The 27,922-nt window shown below is 36.6% G+C and overlaps 1 protein-coding gene across 1 annotated transcript; it reads right to left on the reverse strand.

Moving 5' to 3' along the window:
• Positions 1-180: 180 nt before the first annotated feature.
• TRIP11 (thyroid hormone receptor interactor 11) lies at positions 181-27,834 on the reverse strand. Its single transcript, XM_015865259.1, has 21 exons — positions 27,696-27,834; positions 25,504-25,580; positions 24,316-24,426; positions 23,204-23,479; positions 22,431-22,499; positions 21,575-21,740; positions 19,630-19,989; positions 18,650-18,690; positions 18,084-18,179; positions 17,469-17,675; positions 13,527-16,556; positions 12,548-12,688; positions 11,829-12,022; positions 10,409-10,572; positions 9,970-10,073; positions 9,146-9,245; positions 5,404-5,485; positions 4,541-4,655; positions 3,866-3,988; positions 3,009-3,156; positions 181-2,309 (listed from the first exon to the last, which is right to left on the reverse strand). Exons 1-21 carry the CDS (start codon positions 27,832-27,834, stop codon positions 2,101-2,103), a joined length of 5,952 nt encoding a protein of 1,983 aa, XP_015720745.1. The 3' UTR covers positions 181-2,100.
• Between the last annotated feature and the right edge of the window lie 88 nt (positions 27,835-27,922).

The raw sequence follows: 27,922 nt of genomic DNA on the forward strand, positions 1-27,922 counted from the left end.
CAGATCTCCTAGTATTTAAGGACCAAAGCCTCTTACATCCCCCCCCCCCAGAGGACTTTCTCCTTCTCTCCAAAGGACCTTAATGAAGAATTCTGAAGTCCTTCAGTACTTTTGCTTGGTTTTATATTTCCCTCCTCAAAGTATTTTGTCTTACTGTAGAAATGAAGCTGATTTACAGCATCCTGAAACAAATGGTGTCACCATGCTTTATTGGCATTTATAAAGTCTCCTGGAAGAGAAACAGAGATGTTAACTTCTCTATCATCGAACAAAGAAAATTATGCTAAAGATCTGCTTAGGTTATATATTCCATTTGTAATATGTAACATACACGATCTTACAAACATTTATTTGTGCTCTGACTCACCCAAAGGCAATTTTATTATGGAGCAGTTGTGCATCTTCAAATGAACATGATTACAAGAACAAGGAGGACTGCATATAAGACACCCAGTATCAGTTTTCTTTATATTTGTTATAGAAAAAAAAAATTACCTATTCCAGTTCAGTAGTTTAAATAAAGATGTACATTTGAGGTACCAAACTGAAATGTTTCCAGAAGAGATAATTTTAAATTCTCATTTCATTTCTTACATAATGCAGAATTTATTTTGGTACAACATCCGTGGCTGCCATTCTGTCCGAAGTCAGACAGCCAATAGACCTTGTCTACTAAGGGAGTAAAAAATGTAGAATAAAAACCCAATGTGGTCAATGGAGAAAAGGGACTCAAGTTCTCAAGGTAAATACAGTTATTAAAATAAACTTTGCTAGATTTCAAGGCAACAAGAGAAATTCACTACTTGACCTCTACATAAATAAATGCAAAGAGTTCTTGCATTATTTTGGTTGATTCTGTACACATTTCTGATTAATTTTATTTAAATATAACTCTTACAACAATTTAATCCAGGATCTTAATGAAAATGAGAAGGTTGACAGTTCTAATATAGAACCTGCACAACAGTTATCTTTCAACACTGACTAAACAAACAACGGGATATAAAAAGCTTTAGAAATTACACACTTTAAAGTGAAGATGTTTTACCTTGATTAGCTGTTGCTACAAGATGAATTTCTCCCTTTATTATGCAACACCATTTCTTACTTGCCAACAATGCGTACGAATTATCACAGCAAAATTTACAGAAAAAATTGACTTTGGCCTCGGTCTTACAAAGACCTATTTACATATTTGGGATAAGTAAGCATGTTCTTCCCTTTAAATTCTGTACATATGTTAAAGCTTTAAGCCTATATTTGAATCTACAAAATACAGCAAGATAAAAAGTCTGTCAAATATACATCTTAGACCATTACAATACAGCGTCTTTACATACACGAACTTATTTTTTTGCTCAGTTATCACTCTTCATCACATGAGCACCTCTAAAAAATGGAGCACTCCCACAGTTAACTCCTTGGTGCTGATGGGTTTGACTGCTGAAAGCAGTTATTAGGTGGGGAAAAAAGGATCAAATCCGTGTGCAAAAGAGATTAATACACCCCAAATTGCTCCCCAAAACTAATAACCCTGTAAATAAAGAGATACATATCTTAATAAAACTAAGCATAATGAATTCCCTGTGGGGAAAAGTACAGCTACTCAATAATCACGCTCCCGCTTACTCAATTTTTCATTCTTTGGAGTTTATATCATTAATTCAACACCTCAAATAAGTTCAATTTTGGCGAGGTGTTTCTATTCATTTATTTTTACATTTTGATTCTCGAAGCTCTGCTGCCACTGGCAGATCATTTTCACGAGGAAAAGGACCTCAACACCAAAGAATTAATGTTGTATATGCATAACTGAAAGGACTCAAGAGTAAAACTAGTGTTTAGACGTCCTTCAAACTGTCTTGTGACAATTCAGCAACAAAATCTAACCTCTGTCCCAAATGAATACTCGCTACAAAGAAGGCAACTGTGCATGCAATCATTTAAATTTACATTAGTTTGTAACTGAAAGAAAAACAAGATACAATTGCAAACAAGTATACAACTTTATACAGAAGGCCTCACTGTGGTAAATTATTTATAGCATAGTGTTCTTGTTTTACTTAAAGTGCTATCAATATCATACTGGTTCAGGGTCATCTACTGTTTTAGGAGGTCTTTTAGTACAGCACCAGCGCTGGCATCAGGGGACACTGGCAGTGGTGTAAAAGTAGGCAAAGCATCTGAAATAGGTTTCATAAGCAGATGTCCTGAACTAGAAGCAGGTGTTATGAGAGGCACTGCTGCAGATCGAGGTGCTATAAATGGGTTTGTATCTGGTCTTCTGCTCATTCCCAAGACTCCAGAATCTGAAACATAAAACAAACAAGAAGCTCCACTTTGTTGGAAAGTTTCTGTAATCCTATCCAATTTTAGAGCATTTGCCCTGAAACAAATATTACAACTGCGTATTACTTTTGCAATACAAGAATTCCACCTGCTTGCCACAGACTGCAGACTCTCTTACAGACTTATTTCTGTCTTCTCTCATATTGGATGTTACCTGCCCCATTGCTTCTTTTGATCAACAATTCCTGTGTCTACACTAAAAGTCAGCAGTTAAAAATCATGGCACTTCTAGGACATGTCCAACCACATTGTGCTTGTTGGCATGAAATTCAGTAGACACTCATGATATGCAATAAAATCTATGCATTTTTGTGACATGGAACATGAACACCCTATGCAAAGGTTCACTTCACCTATGCGACATCAAACACAAAGTATCTGCACATTGACTCCAGCACTAAGCAAAGACATAAGGGTCCATTCACACGCACTAATACACAGCACTCAGGTAATGCTTCCTATCCTATGCATTACTGGGGCAGCAGCCACAGGGTCTGTTTCAAGAAAACTCACGTAAATAAAGATCACTGACAGTGAGTCACACCTAAATCTTGAGTCCTCATGTTAGCACACTGGTCAAATTATTACAACAAATAAATGTATTTGTAGTGAATATTTATTTGTTCTCAGCGTAACTTCTAATTTTCTTTAATTGTTACCTGATAATTGACTGCTGCTTGGAGTACTGCTAGTTTTACCAGTTCCCGCTGCTCCTAATGGTTTCATATCGTGAACAGAAAGCTTGGGTGGAGGAAGACTTGGGCAAGACTCTGTTTCAAGGAATTTCACAAACAGTTCTGAAAAAGACTACAAAAAGCTGCGAGTTATTAAATTTTACATGCTCTTCAAAGGAACATCAGTAGCTTAAAAATAAATACTTTTGTTTTGTTTTTTTTTAAAGCAGCTGTCAGCAAGCCATGAAGAAAAAGAGTTTTCGTTGTCTCAGTGAGCAACATTTATGTAAAACTGATGAACTCTGAAGATAACACATACATTTCCACCATGCTTTGGAAGACTAAACTATCAACTTTATATGCTGTACATAAGAGACACTAACTGCAGCAGCTGAGAAAGATTTACAAGTAAAATTTAAAGGACAAATGGGAAATACTGTCATGAAAATATGGTATTATGGTCTTTTCTCTTGTTGAGTATTGCAGTCTTGCAGACTCCCACATGTATTCATGCATTTAACCTCTGACACTGTCAGTTTGAAGTATCAAGTTCATACTGGAAGAAGTCAGTGGTCCCAAGAGCCAGTGGAACAGTAAGCAGTTTTGCATTAGCCCAACATTTACAGTTGTGCAATTGTCTCCAATACCTATACATTTATTTAGTCAGAAGGGAACAACACATCCCAAAACCAAAACATGCCAGAGCAGCTGCACAGAACATATAAATAACATAAGATACAGTAGAATTGAAAAATTGACCTCAATATACTTATGAGCCAAACAAAAGCACTAATATGCAATGGCTCCAGTTTTCCCACACAAAATACATGATTAATTCTTACACTATTAAAACCAGTCTGGTGAGTTGGTCGTAAAGGTGTGCTCGGGACGCTCTTTGATCCTGTTCCTCCACCAAGCCATCCAGTCACCCATCTTGTAACTCCTCTCTGCTCTTCAGTGAGTAACTGGAAGGTTTTAAAAAAAAAAAAAGTTAGGAAACAAATTAAAGCAGCAGATGAAAAACCTGCAGCACTGTGCTCGCTGTATCACTGTAAGTCACGTGGGAATTCCACAGAATCCTATAGGGAACTTTAACTGCTACCAAAACCTTATTCTTCCCCTCCTGAAAACTGGCAGTCTAAAATCCTACCTCTTTGCTTAAAAATGTAGAAGTCACATTCTTCTCAATACTTAGTGGTACCCATAACGTTGGATGATTTTTCTTTCACTGACATTTTAGAGCTATTATATACAACAACACAAACTGCACAAAGTTAAATGTTTTCCTTTCTGCATTTGCACTCCTCAGTAAGATGAAATCTCGAGTATCAAGTAAAGTTATCGTAAGATTTCACTAACATTCAGCATTTCCACATAAAAAATGAATTCAGGTAAGAACAAAAAGCATAAATTTCACCCCACAACTAGAAGTGCCAGGACAATCACATTTAGTTTAGCAGCAAGTCATTGTATTTTCAGGAAAGGATACTGCAAATGAATTAGAATCATAGAATTACCTGATCAAGTTCCTCCTTTTTCATACCCAAGATACTTCCCATTAACCTTAACACTTCATTACGTTTATTTTTTGGAGTATGAAAATGTCCAATGAAGAGATTCCTCATCAGGAGCCTGCAGAACAAAGACTGTTATCCTGTCTGCTCCTAGACTGCAGGTGATAGGGAAATTCTAATGCATTTAATTCCTTATATTTTTGCTTAATTTACAATAACCCAAATAAACAAACCAGTATAGGAAGTAAAAGGAAATCTCATGAATTTCCTTCCCGTCTAAGTTAAAGCACTTCTTAAACAATGAACTGCAATTTGGACAGTATTATACGTATTGTATGCAGTAACATGAAACTTAACTGTATGTTACCAACTTCTGATTCAAGTGACAAAATGCAGGAAAGTATTATTCCAAGATCTTTACTCAAGAGAACCTTTAAACTGTCCCAAACCAAGACCAAAGGAATGAGCAGGGGAACCCATGTGCCTATCTTGGTTTCAGTTGTAACACAGGAAGATAGAAGATGATAATGACTAAGGAAGAGATCAAATCCAAACAGCATCCAGGTGATGCCATCCAAACCTTAGATGCATCATAACACATGATCAGTAAGAACTTATCTCTCTATAACTCATGCCAGTGAAGGGTAATTCTACTTAAACATATAATCTAAACTTTGATACACACTGGTTTTAATCAAGACTAATATTTACAATCACCGATTGAGAAACGTCAAAATAATCAGAGTATAATTTCAAGATTACACAGAGAAGCTCAGTTCTGTGCTGCTCTTGCAACTACTAGTAACACATCTGTACATTGCAAAGAAGGATAAAGAACAAAAATGTACACCAATATAATAACTTACTTGTCCACTTTTCCTTCTGTGCTGTTGATGAGATTCATTAGCTTGTTTTGTACATCTTCTAACATTTCTCTTCTGATCTCACCTATAAAATGTTATGTCAAAGCAAATAAAAATCCCAGACTTTGTTTCAATGGGTTGTTAACAATATGTATCTTTAAAAATAAAGACCAGCTAATATATATATTTATCTAGAACAGTATCAGCACAATTCCTCATAAAAAGTATCAACTTAGTTTGATGGCAGTCAACTGCAGAAGGTCTGATGAACCGCTCAGTTCAATCTAGATTGGACAGAACAGGAAAGAAGTTCTTTATCATGTTGTTACCGGGTCTTTGGATCTCAGTATTTAAGTATATTCACTCTCATCCAGTAATTTCATAGCACAAATTTTGCTACAATTCTAAAATTTCAGAAATGCAAATTATTTGTTAAATTTAGAATACACCTGATTAGCCCATCCTGTGCCAGGAACTCTGGCTTACTCTGACCTCTCATAAACTGAAGCTCACCATAAAGAAAAAGAATTCCCATAAGGTTTCACCAGCTAAAATATTTTACAGCATTCTGACTCCAAGGATACAAAGCTCAAAGTTTTATCTTTATAAAACTCGGCTATTTTAAAAATTGGATAAAAATATCTTACGCCCAGGTCTACACCAGTTTATGCAAAAAGCACCAAGTAAAATGTGATAAAAAAACTCATGTCCCCAAACACATGACTTACAAACGCTAACAAACTTATCTGAGAAGAAAACAAACAGCTACAAGGTATCCAAACTGCTCTTAAACACATCCAGGGACAGTGACTCAATCACCTCCCTGGGGAGCATATTCCAGTGTTTAACTACGCTTTCTGAAAAGAAGTGACTACCCTTTCTGTAAAGAAATAAAGAAAGAATACTGCACAACTTTCCATAAACACAAACACAGATTTTGGAAGATAAAGAGCAGAACAAACTAATTAGCGTCATGCTGGGAACATAACCTAAAATTGTGGTTCTTTGCAAGTGTCCTTAAAACAGGACCCCCAAATTGGAATGAAACTGCAGGCGCATCATGGAAGCTGAGCGGTTATTTAGGTGTCCATAGAATAAAAAAGAATTAAAAAAAAATGTTAAGCTACTAATTTTGACTTAAAAAAGAGAAACAACATCTTAAAATAAGGCTTAAGTATTTTCAAGATGTTGCTTTTGCTCTACATGGTGAGATAATAGCAAGCTTCCTTCTTACTTTTTAAAAACAAACCAATTAATGGTTTTAGAAGTGAAACATTACTTCTGTTTTCTACTTTTTTCTGAGAAAGTTTTTATATCATAGGATCAGCTTTTAAGGACAGCTGCACGACTACATTCATTCACAGTGATTACACAGCTCTACCCTTGGCCATACTTTTAAATGGAATATTTCCTTCTAAAATGGAACCTTACAGATGAAGAGGACGTAAGCATGTACCCTGTGTGTACAAAAAGACTGAATAACAAAGAAGATCTGAGCCAAAATTCAGCATGGACTGCTGTAAACCAGACATTTACAGCAGACTCCAATAATTTGTTAACCATTTATGGCAATCCCCAAAACTGCATCTGGTACATCTTATACTTTTCCATTAAAATCATTTCTCCTGCCAAAAAAAATCCATGAAGAAATCCATCAAAGGATCTGGCCAACAAAACTGTGTCTGGGAATGTATTTGGCTAATTTTCAATAAGACATTATATGTTTTCTTGTATAAACAGAGAAAATAGAATGGTCTCTTTTTCAATAAAAATTATGATTTATCCTACAACAACAATGAATTGCTGCTTCCTTTATAAAACAATTTCTTTTCAATTTATAACAAGTAAATTTCTTGCCACAACAACAAAGTTTGATAAAACACTGAGACCCAGTTTTCTCTCACAGTTCAAATCCATTAACACATTATTCCTTCTGCTTTCAGGAAGCTTAGCTATCAAAATTAGCCAGTAGCATAAGAGCTCTCCAAATAATAGTGCCAAATTTGCCTATATCAAAGTTATTTTCAATCTTTGAACATTTCCACTGTGATGTCTCTTGTAAGAGCGATATAAAGAACAGGCAATTAAAAATATATATATCTACTGAATTAATAGTAGATTGATGCAGAAGAAAACTTCATTCAGTTTTTAAAGTTCATACGTGAACTCAGAACAATGCTATGGTTCCCACTGGATATAAAATACATTTAAATAACACATAGTTGAGCTTTTTTGAGGAGTTCTTTCTGAAACTGAAGGGCTTTAAAAGGACTGTTCACACCACTTTTAAGATCACAAGCAGGTCTGCTTTAAGAAAATATTATATATTCCAAGAGGAAAACAAATCACAATTTAAGAATGAATAGCAATAATTAGAACAATGTGGTCAGAGTTGGAAGAGTTACCATTGCATCCAGTAGAGATGATTTTGCAAGCACCTTCCTATAGCAAGCCTTAACTAAAATACTTCACCCCCAGATCTGAAGGTACAAGATCACAGAATGTGAGCAAGTCTCTGCCCTTCAAACTGTCCTTTGAGAGCTCCCTCCATGGAGCAATCAGAAATTTTCCTCTTGCTTCATATTTATCTCACATATACTCCTGAAAGTCAGGCTGTAACAAAGGATGCTGAAGTAACAGCAAAATATGGTAGCCCACAGAAGAAAAAAAAAAAGGAAAGAAAAAGCAGAACTCAGCTGGAAAACTGAAGAGAAAAAGACAAATAACACAAATAAGAGTGATTAAAGAAAAAAAGATGTTAATACTCCCTCAATAGTTGGTTCTGTTTATCACTAATATGAGAACTGTCACACTGTTAGACCACTTCCCCTTGTGGCTCAAGGAAACACTGAAGAAGAAATTATATGTCAGGGCTGAGATTTAAGGACAGAAATCCAACCAAATTACTATTAGTTCTTAGTTATGCTTTACCTAATGATATAACTCCTTTCTCATGAAAGCTGATATTTATGAAGAAAAAACACCACAGTGATCTTATGTTATTCATATAGCTATTGCATCATCTCTAATTGAGTCTGAGCTTGTAAAATCTTACTGATGTCTGGCATTCGAATACATTGTACAGCAATCACTTAGTTTTTTCTATTTAACTGAAATAAAATTTGAGACCACAAAGCAGAGATGCATAAAAACGGTACTAGTTTTCCTACTAGTTTCCAAGGTATTCTGCTTGTACAGCTTTAATGCTTGAAGTGATTACAAAAGAGAAGGCTGTGTACCCATCACAGATTTTTCATTCCAGTGATGTCGCTGAGAGGAAAAGACCCATCTCGAAGCCATTCACAGAAACAGAATCTTTTATGTTGGAAAAGACTGCCTTAGGTCACCCAGTCCAATAACCCCCCAGTTCAAGAAGGGTCAGCTAGAGCAGGCTGTCCTGAACTGCATGCAAATGGGTTTTGAGTATCCCCATGGATGGACACACCTCTCTGAGCAAACTATTCTTTGACCACACTCCTGTGAATACTCTTCCTTTTCAAAACTGTTTCTCCAGGCAAAATCCTTTACCTCACAGTAACTTTGTCTATGTGAAATATGGTAGTTAATTTGAAAAAAAATGTGACAGCATCTGATATTTCACAAACTTTGTAGGAGATACAGAACTAAAGCTGATTCAAGGGCTTTGGTATCTAAAGAAGAAAACTTGAAGGCATTTCTTAGAGAAAGACACCTAATAGAAGGTACATGTACTTTAGAAATGTTTAATTGGCGAAAAATACGTTACCTTCTTTTTTAAGCTCTTCAATCTGCTCCTCTTTAACATCAAGTTGCTCAGTAAGCCTTGATGCTGCATCCAGCGCAGCATTTGCCTCTTCTAAATTTTCCTGAAGAGAGGGCAGGAAAAGGACAAAAAGGGAAGTACAGGAGTTCACTTACAATTATGCTAATGCAACACAGATCAAACATAGCAAACATTTGTACTTTATAATAACTTGGTTGGAAGCATTCCCAGAAGAGCACATGCTATCTTGCTGGACTTTTAGGCTCAGCCTGGCCCCATCCCTGATCTGAAGAAGAAAGAATTATCTAACTTGATCTAGAATCATAGAATCCTCAGAGTTGGAAGGGACCTCTGAAAGCCATCAATTCAACTCCCCTGCAATGAACAAGGACACCACAGCTGGATCAGGCTGCCCAGAGCCCAGTTCAGCCTCACCCTGAAAGCTTCCAGGGATGGCACATCAATCACACCACTGGACAACCTGTTCCAGTGCCTCACCACCCCCACATAAAAGATTTTTCCTTATGTCTAACCTAAATCTACTCTCTTTGAGCTTGAAAGCATTTCCTCTTGTTCTATCACAAACGACCTTGCTAAAGAGTCTGCCCCTGCTTTCCTGTAGCTTCCCTTTAGACACTGAAAGGCCACTATCATGTCACCTCACAGCCTATTCTTCTTCAGCCTGAAGAGTCCCAGCTCAATCTGTCCTTATACAGGCTACCCTTATACAGTAACAGACAATTAACACTTCACACAGCAGTTTATATATATATATATCACTAATTTGCATGCAGCTTCATTGGGTTCAACTTCATTATTCAGCCTACCTGTAGTGATACAACTTTTCCTTCTAAACTTTCAGCTTTTTTTTTCCATTCTGCAGTCTCTTTTTGGTGCTTTTCCAGCTCTGCTGAATACATGGCTTTTTCTTCTGTTGAGTTAAAAATACAAAAAGAAAAGAAAATCTCTATTCATAATACATAATTTTCTTTTTGAAGATACACAGTTGCAAAATCTCAGCATTATCACATCTGGCATTTGTGAGGCAGAATTCTAATAGTAAATAGTGTAATAAATAGTATATAAATAAATAGTCATTATTATAGTCATAAATAACGGCCAACATTTTTCATAACTCTTAAAAGATGAAAGATTTTAAAATTCAAGCTATCAAAATGAAGATCAAGTAACTACGTATTTCAAAAGCACCAAAATTCAGCAATTATCTCATCTGAAGAATGCTTGTTGTGACTGATACTTGCTTACCCTGTTGGAATTGCTCTAGTACCATCTGCAGGTTGGCCAGTGACAATGCATACTGTTTCACTTGGTCCTGTGAGATGGCGAGCTGTATTACTGTTTCATCTCTCTGCTTGGAAACCAGGTTTAATTGCTCTTGCAAGGATTCAACCTGCAGATTAGCCTGATGACTTAAATGAGTATGAAATAAATTATTTAGGACAATGACAAAAATCAAAGAGAAAATTAAACTACAACAAAATGAAGACATTCCCATCCACCCCCTGAATTCCTCTTAAAAACAAACACAAAAATCTCCTAAGAACACATTTTAAATAAGCCTGCTAATAACATTTTTGCAATCCAAGAACTTTTGTTTGAAGTGCCCTGCTTCAATTACTAAATGAATCAACAAGTCTTTCTACCAACTTTTACTGTTAAAGGCAATCACCAATAACTTGGTATAGCCTGCTCCATACTGACCACTGAATATCCATTTAATTTCCCATTATACAGAAGTATTATGAACCTGATAACCTATGAACCTACATTAGTGGGTGCCTGTCAAAAAATAAGTTGTATTTCTTGAAGGACATTTGACAAGTTCCTACAAAGCAAAAATACTGTGCCAGTTTTTACACAGCCTTCTCTTAACTCTTCAAATTTCTGCATTGTTTTCTGCAACATATTCTGCTCAACTCAGAAATCTCTTTGCTGAGAATGTTACAAGCAGGAAAGGCTGCAGCTGCATATACAGATATATATATATATACATATATATATATGTGTGTGTGTGTGTATTGTACATCACATATATATATATATATATATTTATATTTATATAATGTTTTAAAATTAAAATATTTGTTCATCTGGACAACTGTGGCAAAACTAAATCTTCTGCTTGAAGTAACAAACATGTCTATATTAAAGACAAGCCTTGAGTAATTTTAATACTCTGATTTTCCTTGTTCTGAGAAATATAACAAAAAAATATATACATGCATACAGTACTATACACCCTTCTGTGCTAAAGTATGAAGATGTGTAGTCATATTGAAAACAATATGAAAGTACCACAAACACACGTGTTTTGAACTGTGCTCTTTCCAAGTGAATGAAACCTTGATTTTGAAGACAATTAAGATATTGCTTCGTCCTTCCACATGCAATTAAATTCATGGGTTGAGGAATTTTTGTTGTTTCTAGTTCTAAGCAGTCAAAGATCTGAGATACCTATAGCTGCTATAAAAAGGACAAAATATAGTTTGTGACAGCTATCAAGGTTATTTCATATTGCCTCTCTGAATCAGAATAACACTAATTTGCATATTTTTTGTTTTCTCAAGCGCCTAGAATGCTTTAGAATGCTAATTCAATAGAATCAGTATCCAGCTAAGTGCAATATTCACAGACAACAGCACTGCTGGATAAATGAAAAGATTACCTGGCGTTCTCCACTGCAGTGGATGAAGACACAAGCTTTTCTTCCAAAACTGAAACTTTTTTTCTTAGTTTGGCCTCTCTGTCTTCTGCAGCTAAGGCTTCTCGTGTATAGGAGTCCTCCATTTCTATAAGGTGGTTACGCAGCCTCTCCAGTTCCTGATTTAGGCGCTGCTCCTTCTCACGCAAATGCTGTATCTGTGTAGAACACACCTTAAGTTGCTTGTATTACCAACTTCCACAGAGGAAAGTAAGCAAAGAAAATGTACTTGGAAATATATTGCTTTTGTAATGATTTTGAGCCCTTTTACAAGATATTACTGACAAAAATTATGCAGAAAATATCATAGATGCAATTTCTTATCATAGAATCATAAAATCACAGAATGGCCTGGGTTGAAAAGGACCATAATGATCATCTAGTTTCAACCCCCCGATATATGCAGGGCCGCCAACCACTAGACCAGGCTGCCCAGAGCCACATCCAGCCTGGCCTTGAATGCCTCCAGGGATGGGGCATCCACAAACTCCCTGGGCAACCTGTTCCAGTGTGCCACCACCCTCTGTGTGAAAAACTTTCTCCTAATCTCTAACCTAAACCTCCCCTGTCTTAGTTTAAAATCATTCCCCCTTTTCCTATTACTATTCACTCTCATAAACAGGGTGACATTCGTAAACCTTCTTTTTTTATTTCTTACAATTCTAAGTGATGTGGTGACATACCTCACTCTGTAGGGCACTGCTCTCCATTTGCTTCTGTTTGAGTGCTACCATAACTTGGTCTCTCTCTTGCTGAAAAGTAACAGCCTTTTCCTGCATCGATTTAACCTCATTCAGCAGTTGATTCAGTTCCCCTGTTTTGCCCTGCGGAAGACATAAAAAAGCATGTCAAACACAGCAGGTTTTTTACACAGGAAATGCAGTCTTGGTAAATGTAAAGACAATACTAACTTAACAAGGAAATGGGCAAGACACACATGGCCCTTCTGCACAGGAACACATTCAGGGAAAACATCATTCTGAAGCCTTTTCACTCATCACTAAAAGATGAAATACAAGTTATTCCTAAAGGACGCTACACAGTTGCTGCTTTAATTAACTGCTGTGAGTAGATACCTCTTCAAAAAAACTTTTTGTTTCTTTTAAAAAGATTCTCCTCAAATTACTTCCACAGTAATTAATAAGCTACTGCAACCTTTCTCTGGATGTACACTGAAACAAACCTACTTTTCCATATGTTTAATTGTGAGGAGAAAACATTACTTTTATTTTTTTTCTTCCAGTGAAGCTTCTTCAGCTATAAAAAGATGCGTGAACCTGTTTATCTCCTACAGATGCTCTGAAGCAGCCACATTGAAATGACTGGAGGTTGAGGAAAGAATACGGAGAATTTAGTCCTCCTTGCCACCTCTGCAAGTTTTATAAAATAAATATAATGTAGTTAATGCAGAATAGGCAAAAGCAAAATACTAAGCAGCTCTTCAGTAAATTAGTACTTTCCAAATGAATGAAAAATGTGGTTTATAGATACAAAATTAACAGATGAAATCAATAAGCCACTCACCCGCTGATTTTTTTTTTTGCTGTAATGTGATGCAGTAAGGAGTCATCAACTTCAGGCAAACACATGATGTGTACATATCCATGAAAATATATTACGATGAAGCTTATTTCAAAAGAGAATAAACACGAACACACGTACCTGTTCTTTCTCTTTCAATAGCTTCTCAAAAGCTAAAGCTTTCTCCTTCATTGAATGGGACTCAAACTCTTTCTCTTTCAGCATCATTGAAAACTGCATATTAGTTTCCTGAAGCGCTCGGAATTCTGTTTCTTTTTCTCTACTCCTTGCAACTATCTTTTCATTTTCTTCTTTCAGTTTTCGAATATCCATTTCTAATATTAAATTCCTTTCTTTGAGATTAGTCACAGCTTGTTTTAAAAGCTCATTTTCATTTTCTTTGTTACTGAGATTTTCACTCACAGAAAGTAACTGATCGCTTTTAGATTTAATCAGTATGTCTTTTTCTCTAAGAGATTTCTGTAAGACATCATGTTTTTCTCTGATCTGCCTCATCTCTGAATCAGTCTCTTCTTGACTCCTTCTTTCAAACTCTGATGCTGTAGCCACAGAATCAGATAATCGCTGATTGTTTTCCTGAAGAGTCCTAATAGTTGAATCCTTTTCTTGCAGCTTTTTTTTCAGTTGTTCCAGTTCCTTTTGAAGGAGTTTAGATTCCTCACTGAGTACTTCAGGAGCACTGCTTTGCATGACTGCAGGTTGTGAAATGAGAGAAGCCATTGTTGCAGATGGTGTTACCAAATCAAGTTTACCCAGGAGAAGATCTTTGGTGTTATGAAGCTGTCCTATGGTGTGCTGAACTTGTGCTAATTCTTGACTAAAACTTCTCAGCTTTTTCTCGTTTTGTTCATAACTCTGAATCAAGCCATTATAATCTACCTGCAATTTTGAATTACTATCACTTTCAACTGAAATCTGTGCTTGAAGCTTTTGTAGCTCTTCTTGGAGATGAGCTGACTCATGCTGCATGTTCTGAACTGTGGTTATTACCTGCTGCTTCCACTCTTCCATCTTCTTTACTTGCTGTTTTAATTTATCACGTTCTTGTAAAAGTTCCTCAAACTGGTTATTGTTAACACCTCCTGAACCATTATCAGTACCCGCACTGGATGTCTGCAAGACAGTCAATAAGGTTTGGCATTTTTGACTTAGAGCATCTATTTCAATATCTTTTTCTCGAATTATACGGGATAAATTTTGAATAGTTTCTCTGAACATGTCTTGACTACTATTTTCAAATCTATTTGATAATTTTTGATTCTCTTCTTGCAACCTTACCAAAGCTGCTTCTTTAGCAGCCACCATATCCATGATCTTATGATACTCAGTTTTCAATTGACTGTTCTCTCTCGTCTTTTCACTTAGAACTGCTAGTACTTGTTCCCTTTCCACGACATAAGCTTGCAGCTGCTGCTGAAGACCAAGAATATCCTGTCGATAGGAAGCCGAGGAAACTCTAGCACTGAGAGCTTGTATTTCTAAGTCTTTCTCTTGAATGATTCGAGTAAGTTTACCAACTTCATCTTTAGACAACTGATCGATTTGTTGACTCAGAGAAACATTCTTTTCATTTAGAAGCTTAATCTCCATCTCCCTTTCTTTGATACCTTTTACTAGTCTTTCAATTTCAGCTTTAGATAAATCATGCTTTTCATTCCCATTTTCTCCATTAAGTGTCTGAACTTTTGTTTCCTGAAAAAGATCGGTGGAATCAGTCTGAATAACCTGCCTCTCCTTGTGCAACTGAGTTTTAATCTGCTCAATTGTTTTCTGTAAATTTTTAATTTCCTCATCTTTCTCTAAGGATAGTCTTTCATGTGTGACATTCATTTGTTCACACTGAAATTTAGACTCATCTATTTCTTTTCTTTGCTCCTGCAAGGACTGCTGAAGCTGCGCTGTTTTTTGATTCTGGTCTTCTATTGTTTTTTTGTGGACTTCTATTTCTTCTTCAAGATTATTCTTTAACACTTTTAATTGTGTCACCTCACTTTCAAGTTCAATAATAATATCTAGAGTTTTAGGCTCAACCACAGGTGTAGCTCGACTTTGCTGATCCTTAAGACGTTCGATTTCTTCTTTCAAATGATTGTTTTCTTCCTTCATGATAGCAAGACTTTTGTCTTTCTCCTCTAAATTTTGTTTTAAGACATCCTGCTTTTTTGAAACTTCCATATATTCCTCAAGTTCTTGCTTCACCTGTGAGGCTTGATTTTTAAGTTTTTCAATAAATTCCTCTTTTTCTTTTAAGAGCTCAGTCAACTGCTTTTGTCCTCCTAAGCTAGTAGTCAACATCTCTTTTGTTTCTTGATGGTCAGCTTCCATCTGCTCCATGCTCCTTTTGAGTTCCGCAATCTTAAAATCTTTCTCCTGATTGAGTTTAACTAGACGCTCATGTTCACGCTGCAATGCAGTGGTATCCATACTACGTGCATTTGATAGTTCCTTAATAGTTTGCTCATACTTCTGTGCTTGTTCAAACAGTCGTTTTTCAGTCTGGTTTAATTCTGTTTCTAAATTCCTTTTTTCCAATTTCAAAGCTTCCACAACTGTGTCTTTCTCTAAGCAAACTTTATTCTTCTCAGAGATGTTATCGTTTAACTCCTGTTTTAGCTCTTCAAGGGCTGCTGTTAGCTTTCCATTTTCTGTTTTGAGATCAGAGACAGATTTCTCTAAGTCTTCATTTAGTTGCTTATTTTCCAGTTGTTTATTCTGTAGTTTTACAATTTCTATTTCTCTTTCTTTCAAAATCAGATCTTGACTACTGTGGCTAGATTCTTGTTTAATATTTTCTGTTAATTTGCTCAAGGATAGAGAAAGTTCCTCTTCTCTTTCTTTCAGTCTTTGCTGCAATTCTCTAATTTCTTTTTTATTATGCAAGTTACAGTCCTGGGCCTTCTTCAATTGTTCCTGAAGGTTTCTAACATTATCTTGAAGTTGCTGCTTACTTATATGCAAATCATTAAGTGCATAGGAACACTGACTTAGTTTTTCTTTCTGAGTATCCAACTCCTTAAGAGTTTCCATCTTCTCCATTTCTAATTTTGCTACTTTCTTTCTTTCAATATCTATGTCCAATTTCAGCTGTTTGGTGATGCTGTCAGTCTCTACGTGTTGTCTTGACAGCTTCTCTTTCAGCGTAATCATATGCTGAAATGAAGACAAGAATTTGTTAGGAAAAGGGGAGAATCAGCAGACCTATGTGTTTGATTTTCATCCTCTGAACAATTAAAAATTTGCCTGGAAAAAAAAATTCTTCCTACTTAAAAAAAAATCAACTTGACAAATACTATCAAGTAGTTGATGCTAAGTGACCAATTGCTATTTACACAGGAGAAGAGGCTGACTACCACCTTGCTACAACCACCTTTCAGGGTATTGAAGTGAACAATAAGGTCTACCCTGAGCCTCCTCTTCTCTACACTAGAAAATCCCTGTTCCCAAGACTTGGGCTCCAGACCACTTCACAGCTTCACTGCCAGTCTCTGGACATGCACCAAGGCCTTGATATGCTGCTTCTTGTACAGAGAAGCCTAAAACTGAACACAGTACTCTAGATGCAGCCACTCAAATGATGACTGACTATAATGGTCAATATAACAGAATAGTGACATAAAGGTATCATTTTAATTTCATTATAGATAAAATGACTTCCTTTGCTCCACAAATGTTCATATTATGAAGAAGTTGTGATGCAGTAGAATAACTATTCAACAAAATTAAGAATAATGAGAGGAAAAGACAAAAAGGTTTTATAAATCATTCACCCTAATTTAACTATCATAAGAAAGTGTTAATAGGACAAAAACCTCTGAACTACATATAAACATAAATTATGTGGTATTTATCTGGACTTTAGAAATTAATACGCATTATGGCCAGCCGACATCATATGTCTTTGTAACAAGCAAGTTTCTTACTCTTCATAATTTCACATCAAGATAGTGAAACACTGGCCACAAACATAAGTTATCTCTGTGCAAAGGTCAACTTAAAAGATAAACACGCACAAATATAAACATACATTTTTGAAACACAACAAGTAATTTGAATGTTTGTTACCTGAGTAGCTTCTTGATTCTGCTTGTCTAGTTCTTCCAATTCTGCTATTAATGTGTCTCTTTCAGCAATACTTTCATTTAATTCATGTTCTTTCCTTTCCAAATCTTGCTTCAACAGTCTTAATTCTGAATTCTGATCCTCAGTACATGCAGAAATAATACTCTCATTTTTATGTTGTGCATTTAGCAGTTCCTTCTCAAGTTCCTCCTTAAGTCAAAAAAACAAATCTAAATATTAGCCTTTCTCTTGATAAAACTTGTAATGTCCCACTGTGAAATGCTTTCTTTTTTCCTCTCATGCAGAGCATGCATTTTTATGTTGACATCTCTGAGTATATATGAACATTATCCCAATTAGAAATTCTTTATTACAATGTATTCATCTTTAACACTCATATATACACATTTTTTTCATTACGTCTTTCACAATGCTCATTGGTGTACTTCACAAAGTTCTTCCCCAAAAGCCATAGTCTGACAAGGACATTTATATCCACCACTGTAATATAAAATATAGTATTAGAGGACTACATGGAAGAAAAATATACCAATGTTTACCGCTATGTAGAAAAAAAAAACATGTAAACAACACAGTTCAGAAATCTGACACACATACCTTTTCATTCCTAAGTTTAAGATTTTCTTCTTTAAGAACTTGGAGATCTAGCGTCAATGCCTCAACATCTTTTGCCATGTAAGCGGGGTTGTCAGCCTACAAAAACAGTATTTAAATAGCGAAATACTTAAGGTAAGGATCTGGAGCATTTAAAAAGCATCACCTGTACTAACTCTTTACCAATAAATATCAGTGGAGGAACATGGAAGAATAAACACCTGATATGAATACAGCTGTTTATTGTCTAAAATATTGTTTTTCTATTAATTTAAAGGGAAGTTATGTACAATACTTTAAGAATGTATATTACAGTTGCCTAAGTAAAGAGGGCTAAGTGGAACTCCACGTTTTCTTTAACAGAGTATACCATGGAGTTTTACAAACCAAAACTGCTCCTTTGACCACCATATGTAATTATAAAAATAATCTAAAACTCCTTCCTTGGTTACAAGGTTATTTACGCACAGTGTGAATGCTCCAAGAATGTACACTACCAAGAACATGTATTTTCCCACAAGTTACTGCTGTTGCTGCTTTTGGTTAGCTTAATTCAGAAATTGCCTTACCTGGTTTAAACTTGAAAGCCTTGCTATTTCTCTTTCTGCTTCTATAATGGAAAACAAAATGAAGTTTTACCACTTTCAAAAAACAAACGAACAAACCAACCAACCAACCCAAATCATCCTCCCACCTTGTCCAGCCAAACTCTGCTACTTAAAAGAAAATAGTTTCATACCATTGTAATAACTTTTTTTTTTTTTTTTTTTTTTTTAAGGAATTGGTGCTGTAAACAATTTAAAGGCATGCATTAGAAAGTAAAAGTTCACTTTTTCAACTGAATCCACAGCACGCCAAATTTAGTACCAAACTCTATCACAGAAAAAGCGTACTTTTACAATTTAAATACAGCTTCTAACTAAGCTTACTTCAAAAGGTAAAAACGCTATTGAACAGTTGACACATGACAACTACCTGAATGAGAAATCTCTACATTTATCATTCCACGCTTAACTGCATCCTCTTGCTCTTGCCTCAGCAGACAACCCTAATTTAAAGCAGCAGCTTTTAAAGGCCCAAAGTTGAACATTCAGTTCCAAATTCTTAAATTATAGCGGCCTTCCAGTGCCTAAAGGAGGCCTAAGTAAAAGCTGGAGAGCGACTCCTTATCAGAGAGGGTAGTAACAGAACAAGGGGGAATCATTTCAAACTAAAAGAAGTGAGATTTAGACCAGATGTTAGAAGAGAATTTTTTAACATTACAGTGGTGAGGCTGTAGCACAAACTGCCCAGAGAAGCTGTGGGTGCCCCATCCCCAGAGGTGTTCAAGACCAGGTTGGATAGGGCAGGGCCCTGGGCAGCCTGGTCTGGCAGAAGGTATCCATGCTCAAAGCAGGAGGTTGGAACTAAATGATCTTTTAATGTCCCTTCCAACATAAACCACTCTATCATTCTATAAGAGCAAATTCTAAGCATTAAAGATGGAAGTATGTGACAACATATTATTAAAAATCAAAAACAGTAAAATAAACCCACATCATCTTTGTACCTAACAGTGCTTGTTGTAGACTGACAACATCTTCTGGTAGCGGTGTCTTGGACTGAGACTTCTGTTCTTTCAAGAGAGCATCTTGCTCTGTGACAGAACTTTGAAGCACACTGAAGTCAGATTTTAGACTTTCATATTCCTGGGTTAGTTGGATTTTTTGTACCTTTAGCAATTCTTGCTCTTTCAGAAGTATTTTGTTTTCTTCTTCGGCAGAAGATAATTTCTGATTTAATTTTCTTATTTCATCCTCTAGGTCCTTTATAATTTGCAAGTCTTCTGCTTTCCCTCCTTCTAGATTCTGAGCAATCTTTTTCTGTTCACTAATTTTAGAGTCAACCATGGCATCAGTGCTTACACCATCTAAAAAGCAAAACAGATCGAGTTTGCAATACTAACCAAAACCAGAATGGTAGATCTTTTGTTTAAAAGTCTCTTTCATCCCTTCTCCTGACAGAGGAATAATCTAAAACAAAAACATGAAAATCAACAGAAAACTAATGTAAACAGAATTAATATTTTAAGCAATGTCATGCATATGACTCATTTGATAAACAGTTTTTTAAATACTTAGATCTCCTTTGCTCTAATAAGTTTCAAAAGGTGTTGCAAGATGCACATTGTTGAAGATTTCATTAACACATTCTTGATGAGGAAGAGTAGGAAAGATGAAAGAAGCCAATTTATCAGGACACATAATCTGCCCATTTTCTAAGATTGATTTATCAAAACCCATCCAATTCAGTCTGATGCAAAAACACTGTTTATAATTTAATGTCGAAGAGATGCTGAATGGCTGTCACAGAGTACAATACTTCGTATATGCAACTCATTTTTGCTAGTAAATCTTAATGACAGAATTACATTTTGTCAGTTTTTAAGTTGCTGCAAGAAGTACAAACTACTTGATAAGCTCATTTGCCAAACAGTGCACCAGCTTTTTCACCTAAAGACCTCATTTTGCAGATGTGTTTTTACAGACCCACCATATTATTATTATATAGTTTGCACAATTCCAATAATGCAATTTCCACATAAGCTGGAGTATAAAATAGTAAGAAAAAAATATATATGGAAGAAAAACGAAAACACACTGAATGAGAATTCAAGTGTAAGCTCAGATGGCTTTCCCCTCCCCCCAGTCCATATTACATTCTCAAGCAGAACCAACAAAATATCAGATATATTCTACAGTTATTTGAAAGCTGAGAGTAGCGCTTGTTTTACAGATGACTTCTAAAGGAAAGATGTGATTCCTGCCTTCAACTTTAACAAATGTACCCTACTGGTATGTGTAAGTGCAGTGTACATAAAAGACAGCTACCATTTTAAGAGGCATCTGATTCTGAAAAACAGATTACCCATATTGCCTTAAAAGTTATAAGCCTGCAAAAATACGTCCTCTCTTTATTGCTATCTCTTACCAAAAGCAGAATTTATAATCTTCAGAAGCCAGAGTTTTAACAGATTAAACAAAGGCTTAGAGGCAGATCTTACACACTTATGCAAAGAAGCTCCTAGAGGAGATCCTCATTGACATTAACTTCTTAAGGAATATGAAGTACCTTCAAGATATAACAAAGGCTTCTTCTGATAACTACTGAGCTTCTTCAACACTCTATTCACGTCACATACACACATGTGGTTCTTATAGCAACCTCAAAGTTTCAATCTAGTAACCCAAATAGCACATGGTACTTTTTATTATTTTTGTGCTGAGATTTTCTAACCTTGCTATTCAGATGTTCAACCCAACACAGTGAACAAATGATAAGAGGACATGTGCCTGTCTTGAACATGAAACTGAATAAAAGTTGAAATTCAAATTCCTAAACGTCATCTACTTCCTATTTATTACACTGTGCATAACATAGCATTTACGCTTTAACCCAAATTCACTGCATATTAAATCAGAAAGGAACCTGAACAATATGCATGCAGTAAAGACCTTGCTGTAACTGATTCTCAAGTTCTTCAATTCGCTCTTCATATTCACTCAGCTCCTCTCGATGTCGACGACTTATCTCTACTAACTTTTGTCTGTGTGCATCTTGCAGCACTGAAAGTTCATGTTGATGTTCGTCTATTTCTCGACTTAAATTCTGTTTCAGCTCCTAAAAACATTGTCAGAGAAACAGAATGGTAAAACACAGCACAAAGGCTTAAGAAAGAATAGAAAAGAAACAATTTTTTTCCCTCACAAAATCAAAGGATTTATTAAAGGATTTTGCATAGAAAAGGTCAGGTTTTTTAAACATTTAAAAAGACATTCCTTTAAATATATACTTACACAAACAATATATTATGTGAATAATAAAAATATAAAATATTTATTATAGATTAAAACTGTTTCCAAATGAAGCAGTTATGTTAGGACATTTCTAACAACTTTCAGGAATCCATCCAAATTTGTATTATGCACTTTCAATGAAAAAAAGGCCAAGATGATTAAGGAGGAAAAAAACAACCTTACTTTGAGTATCTAAATTCATTCTTAAGTCTACAACAGCTTCTGAAAGTAATTTGCTCTCATAAATGCTGATGGCATTCTTTTAAGCTTAGGTGCTAAGTTTAGCAAATTACAGAAACAACTCACTTCCTCAGAACACTTGGCTGTTTTGTAATCTAGCACCACATTTCATTCAATGGTACATACAACTACGTTACATGACCACATGCATTTTTAACAGAGAAAACATGTTAGTGTTAAATATACTTAACTTTATTCCCATCATGTGACAATACAAAAAATCATTAAGAATAATGCATAAGATAGGACAAGTCTGTCAAAGTCGTCATCTTACCTTAATGATATTTTGAAGTTTGCATATTTCACTTTGTTCAGCATCATTTGTTCCTTGCACTTTGGAAGACTGAGAAAAGAAATATTACACCTCTGAGTGAAAATTGTGATAAATACAAATAATTGCTTCCTTTTTTTAACATGCAAGTATGTAACAGTTGGGAGGACTGGCCATTATTGCACCTTGTAAAGTAACAGGGTTGCTTAATTTTCCTTCATTATTTCCATATAAAGAAAGAAGTATCTTTGAAATTGGGCTATAGCTTGAGGGATGACGATTCATATCAACAATGGCCTAAAAGATTATATTCTTTCTTGTCTCAGCAGATCATAAATTACAACTGACATCAAGTACTGACTGAAAAGTAGGTAAAACCACTATGCGATATCCAACTATCACTTATGATAGCATTTTGTTGTCAATAAGTAGTTGATAGCACAGATAGGCAGAAGTGTTCTTTAAAGGCTGAATAAAGATGAAACACTTAATCAGTATGAATATTCTACATGAATGTATGTAACACCTTCTTCCTAACTTGACAAACCATGGATAAAAGCATCATGAAAGGGCACTGGGAAAATAATCAGTGAATGTGTCTCTAGCCGCACAATGGAAAAAAAACAAAAGAAGACTAAAACATTATTAAGCTTCAGCTTCCACCACATCATGTTATTTCTGTGAATTTTACAACATGAATGTTAAAGACCCACTCCAAAAATGGTCAGTACAATTCAAACAGTATTTTGGAGGGGAGACAGAAGAAAATCACTCACCTGTGCAATCTGCTTCCAGTGGTCAACCTCAGACTCAAGTCTAGAAACTTCATTGGACAACCTGTTTATTTCTTGTTGAGACCAGATTATATCCCCAAAATCCATGTCATCACCTTGGAAACCTGAGGAATGTCTAACCACAGGAACAAAGGAGGCTGATGTAGTGGCTGGCTGTGAAACACCACCTCCTAACTGTGCTGACTGAGCAGCGGTCTGAACTTTCTGCAACTGCTCCTGTAACGCATTCTGTCGAGCTTTTAGATGGCTGATTTCCACCTGAACATACAGAATACAAGGCACTGTTTCAGTAAGAATATTAAAATATACCCTATTTGTACTTTTACAAAAGAATAATGAAATTCAGCTCCCTCCCAGCATAAAACAATGGTCACTTCCACAATAAAGTGAAGGATAAAAATTATAAATGCTTTTCTGAATGAGAAAAGCAGTCATAATTACAAAGTATCTCACACAAGACTAAAGGTGTTAATACTCTTGTGGTTAAGTATTACTACATATACTTCAGTGGAAGTTTCTGCTGACTTTTCAGTACTGAGATACCTGTGTACTTACGCTGTTTCCTCTTGTTCACTCATGCATTTACAAATAAAGCTGAAATAAAATTAATTTTACATAATATTCTAGGGATACTTACACCCTTCTTCATTTACAAGGCTATGAAATACCACATTACACAGTGGGTGATAAAACTGGAATGTTTCTATCAAAGGGACACACTCCCCAATTACGAAAGGTAGCTCTGTTTCCTTTAATTTTACACTTTGAGAAAAACAACTACAATATCCACAGACTGCTTATCTGAGTTTGCTACCTTTGCACCTTCAGAAGAGAACTGAACTAGAAATACAGAGCAGTTAGTCTATAATTTCTCAGTGATTACAGAAATTCTGACACACTGTTTGTATTATGAGACTCAATTAAAAAGTCATGTTTTAGTCAGGTTCTATATTCATGAACAACCAAAACATAGCACTGTTTCAGAACTGTGACTAGTAGTTCACCCAGAAAGGGCACAGATACTGTAACTCAACAACAAGGAAAGCAATGCAACACATTGTAGTTGTACTTACATCATTTACTCTGTATCATACCTCTTTCTGTTGCAGCTGATTTCGGTACTCCACAGATAACTGTTTAATTTGAAGCTCTGCTGCTTCATGCTTTTCTTCTAAGTCACTACAAACTTTTTTCAGTCTCTCATTCTAGGAAAAAATGAGAAATGGGTATAAGCAAATTCTGAATAGTTCTTATGGAACTGGAAAAACACAAGTTTGATGAAGACTTTAAAAAAAAAAAACAAAAAAACCCAAAAAACAATCCCAACCCACAGTTGCTGAGGTAGTGCAGATTTCTCACATTATTTCACCCAAAACACACAGTAACTATAACTTCTAAGTGTGGCCCCAGAATCAAGTTCACACCCAATCTTTCCAGTTTTACATAGTGTGGTATTTTGTGGTGACCAGAGGTAAAGACCAAGAAGAAAAATTCAAAGCTGAGTTACATGTGGAACTTAAAAATAGCCACACAGTGTAAATTGGAGTGAATATCCCTAACAGCCCAGTATTTCAACATTGGTCAACAACTGTCACCAGCCATGAAGAAAAAGCAGCAGGAACTGTCATCTCTCCAAAACACTGTCTAATTGTTCAGTGCTCTCAAGAGCAGATGATATACGTGAACGTGGTTGGTTTACAGACATAACGTTACAAGACCAGCAAGTCCTTTGTAAAAATACAGAGATCACTTTCTGCAAGGGCATATGGGATTTGTAAGAGACACCAGAAGAGTACAAGCATCTGTAGCTATGTCAAAAGGAGCATCAAGTGGGGCAACAGGAGAACTGCTTCAATTCAGACAGATACCCACTCATCTTCAATGTCTGTAACAAAAGACATGCTGCCACACATGGTTAGGCATTGCACATATACAAAACACTATGAACCAATTCAATCTTTACCAACCAAAATTTACCAAAACTTAACAAGAAGTTTGTATTTGCAAGCTCTTTACAACCTGTCTACCACTGCAAATCAGTAGGAACAGCTGCACAAAGCACTAGTTAGCACAGGATGAAAACATGCACCACATACATACTCTGGTAAATAAATGTGCCCCCTAACCATGATGGCAGCTAGTCACCAAAGGAAAGAGGCACATTCTAATACTACTATTACCCTTGTTTCTAGATTTTCACAAGGCTGAACAACTCTTATGCAAGATTTCATCTTTACCAGAACCAATTTTTATTTGTATTTTCAATTACAGTAATTTCTTACTTCGGACTTCTGTGCTGCATTTATACTTTCTATTTCTCTGAGTCTGGAATTGGACACATGTAGCTCTGTTGCTGCATCTGAAAGAAAAGTGAAAATTTTCAGTTTTATTAGCTTTGTTATTAACTTTTATCAACTGCTGAGCAGATATTAGTTTAGACCACAGTTATTACTAAGTATCTTTTCTTCAGACCGCTTTAACATTTGTTTGCCTATAAAAACAAGAAGTTGCCTTTATCAGAATGCTGTTGTAATTATTTTTCAGGCCAGAATCTTTCTGGACTTAATTTAATTCTCTCACATCAAGTCCTTAAGTCAGATCACAAAAACAATGGAAAAAGCATGAAATTAAGCTTTAAAATAAGTGTAACAGTAGTTTTCACTGGGCTGTTACGTGTCACTGAGTCAGTTTTTTCATGCAGGACTTTGTCCCTGACATAACTGTTGCATGTGATTATTTCTCAATAATTTCATGTGAAGGTTCAGAACAAGGATTAGTTCCCTAAAATACAGACAGTGGTGACTAAATTTAGTCAGGAAAACAAACAAAAAACAACAGCTAAAAATCCCACACAACAGAACACTAATCCTGTCCCTTATGTGAGAGGGCACAAACCCTTTAAGACTCATCATTTACAAAGGCAATGCAGTTTGACCACAGCAGTTTATCTAACACAGAAGTGTGCATTGTTCTCCCCTTGCCTCTTGTTCCCTTAAAGATTAATTTTCCTTAAATAATCTATGTTTACTTCTCCCTTTTCCCAGTTTTAGTGGGTATATATACAGCACTTCTCTTTACTAACAAGGAATCACAAATACGTGGGTATTTTTTCAAAACTTGAAATAAACACAAACGTGCACCTAAATGCTGTATTTTAGTTTCCTATACTCTGTTTAAACCCAGCATTGCTGCAATACAGCCATTAAAACGAAGCTGTTATTGTCTGCTATCCACCAACACCATCATGAGTTAGGCCAGCAGTCAAAACAGAGAATAACATTAAAAGTCAGGGTAAACAAACCACAGAATCATTAAGGTTGGAAAGATCACTAACATCACCTAATCCAACCACCAGCCCATACCTGAGACTGCTCTAGACCCCATCACTCAGTGTGATATCCTACACTGTTCTTTAACACCTCTAGGGATGGTGACTCCTCCAGCTCCTGGGGTAGCCTGTGTTCTTAAGGCCACATGGTACGTGCAGGCCTTTAGTGATCAGAGCAGCACTTAGGTGATGTTGGAGTTTTACACCCCAGGTCAGTAAGCCTAGGATCCCATACAAATGCACTGCTCCAAAACTAGTAGGAAATGAAAGCTGTTCTCTCAGCAGCGCTAGCAGTCAGGTGCAACTGGAAGCAACTGCTGACCACCAGTTCTCTCTCACATAAACCAAAGCACAAACCTGTGAAGCAGAATCCTTATTTATACTCTACTAGCCAACAAACCTGGCAGATGACTGCACAGCTTGGCAGCACAAGGTAAGTTTCCAAATGAAGCCAATACAAAATTTAGGATATTAAATAATTTATTGCATATCCTTCAGAAAAGTGAGGAAAAAGATTCCTTCTCAGAATAGAGATCTCTCTTCTTAGCATTTTACACACCAAAAGCCTCATCTGCATCAGAGCTCCAGCATCAGCTTGCTAACATGATTTAAGCACCATGAATGCATTGCTTCACAGCTGCAGACAAGGTATGGTAGTTGAAATCCGCACTCTACAGTGAGAAGCACGAGCAGCTCCGTGTCGTTGCTATTCATTATGGTCACTGCAGAACGTTCTCAGCCCCTCCGAAAGATCCGCAACGAAACCAAAACACGGGACCTCGGTCTGAGTGACACGTCAGAGCCGATAACACCGCTGCTCTGCAGCCCTATGAGCTCACTGCCAAAGCAGCTCATCAAACCGGGTCTGACACAAACGAGGCCCACGCAAAGAAACAACGTCGTGTACTTCCACGACGGACAGCCCAACACTTCACGCAATTCAGAAACTACATAATAACCAACAGAGCACTGGTTGGCCTCTCATACAGCAGCCTGGAAACGCGTTTGTTCATTCCCCCGATCCCGAGCCCAGAGGGACAGAACAAAACCCAGAGCAAAGCGGGCAAGGGCAATAGGTGCGGGGTGAGCCCGGCACGGGTTTCCCTGCCCAGCAGGCTGACAGGCCCGCGGAGCAGCCCCTCTTACCGCCCACTTCCTCTGCGCCCTCCAGCAGGATGTCCTTGGTGAAGCTGGAGATCTGCCCGGTGAGCGAGGACAGGCTGCCCCCCACCTGCCCCAGGGACTGCCCGAGCCCCGAGCCCAGCCCGCCCAGCCACGACGCCATGGCTCGGCCGGCCGCGGGCCTCCGCGCTCAGAAGCTCCTCGCCGGGCGGCACCGGCAGCACGAAGAGGCCGGGCGCCTCCTTTCTTCT

The sequence above is a fragment of the Coturnix japonica genome, chromosome 5 (genome assembly GCF_001577835.2).
Source record: "Coturnix japonica isolate 7356 chromosome 5, Coturnix japonica 2.1, whole genome shotgun sequence".
NCBI classification, from domain to species: Eukaryota; Metazoa; Chordata; class Aves; order Galliformes; family Phasianidae; genus Coturnix; species Coturnix japonica.

Coding starts and splice junctions, on each gene's coding strand:
- TRIP11 (XM_015865259.1), bottom strand. CDS start 27,834: ATGGCGTCGTGGCTGGGCGGGCTGGGCTCGGGGCTCGGGCAGTCCCTG. Junction 17,676..18,083: donor TTAAACTTAGGAATGAAAAG/GTATGTGTGTCA, acceptor TTTTGACTTAAG/GAGGAACTTGAGAAGGAACT. Junction 5,486..9,145: donor TGAAGAGCTTAAAAAAGAAG/GTAACGTATTTT, acceptor AACATTTTATAG/GTGAGATCAGAAGAGAAATG.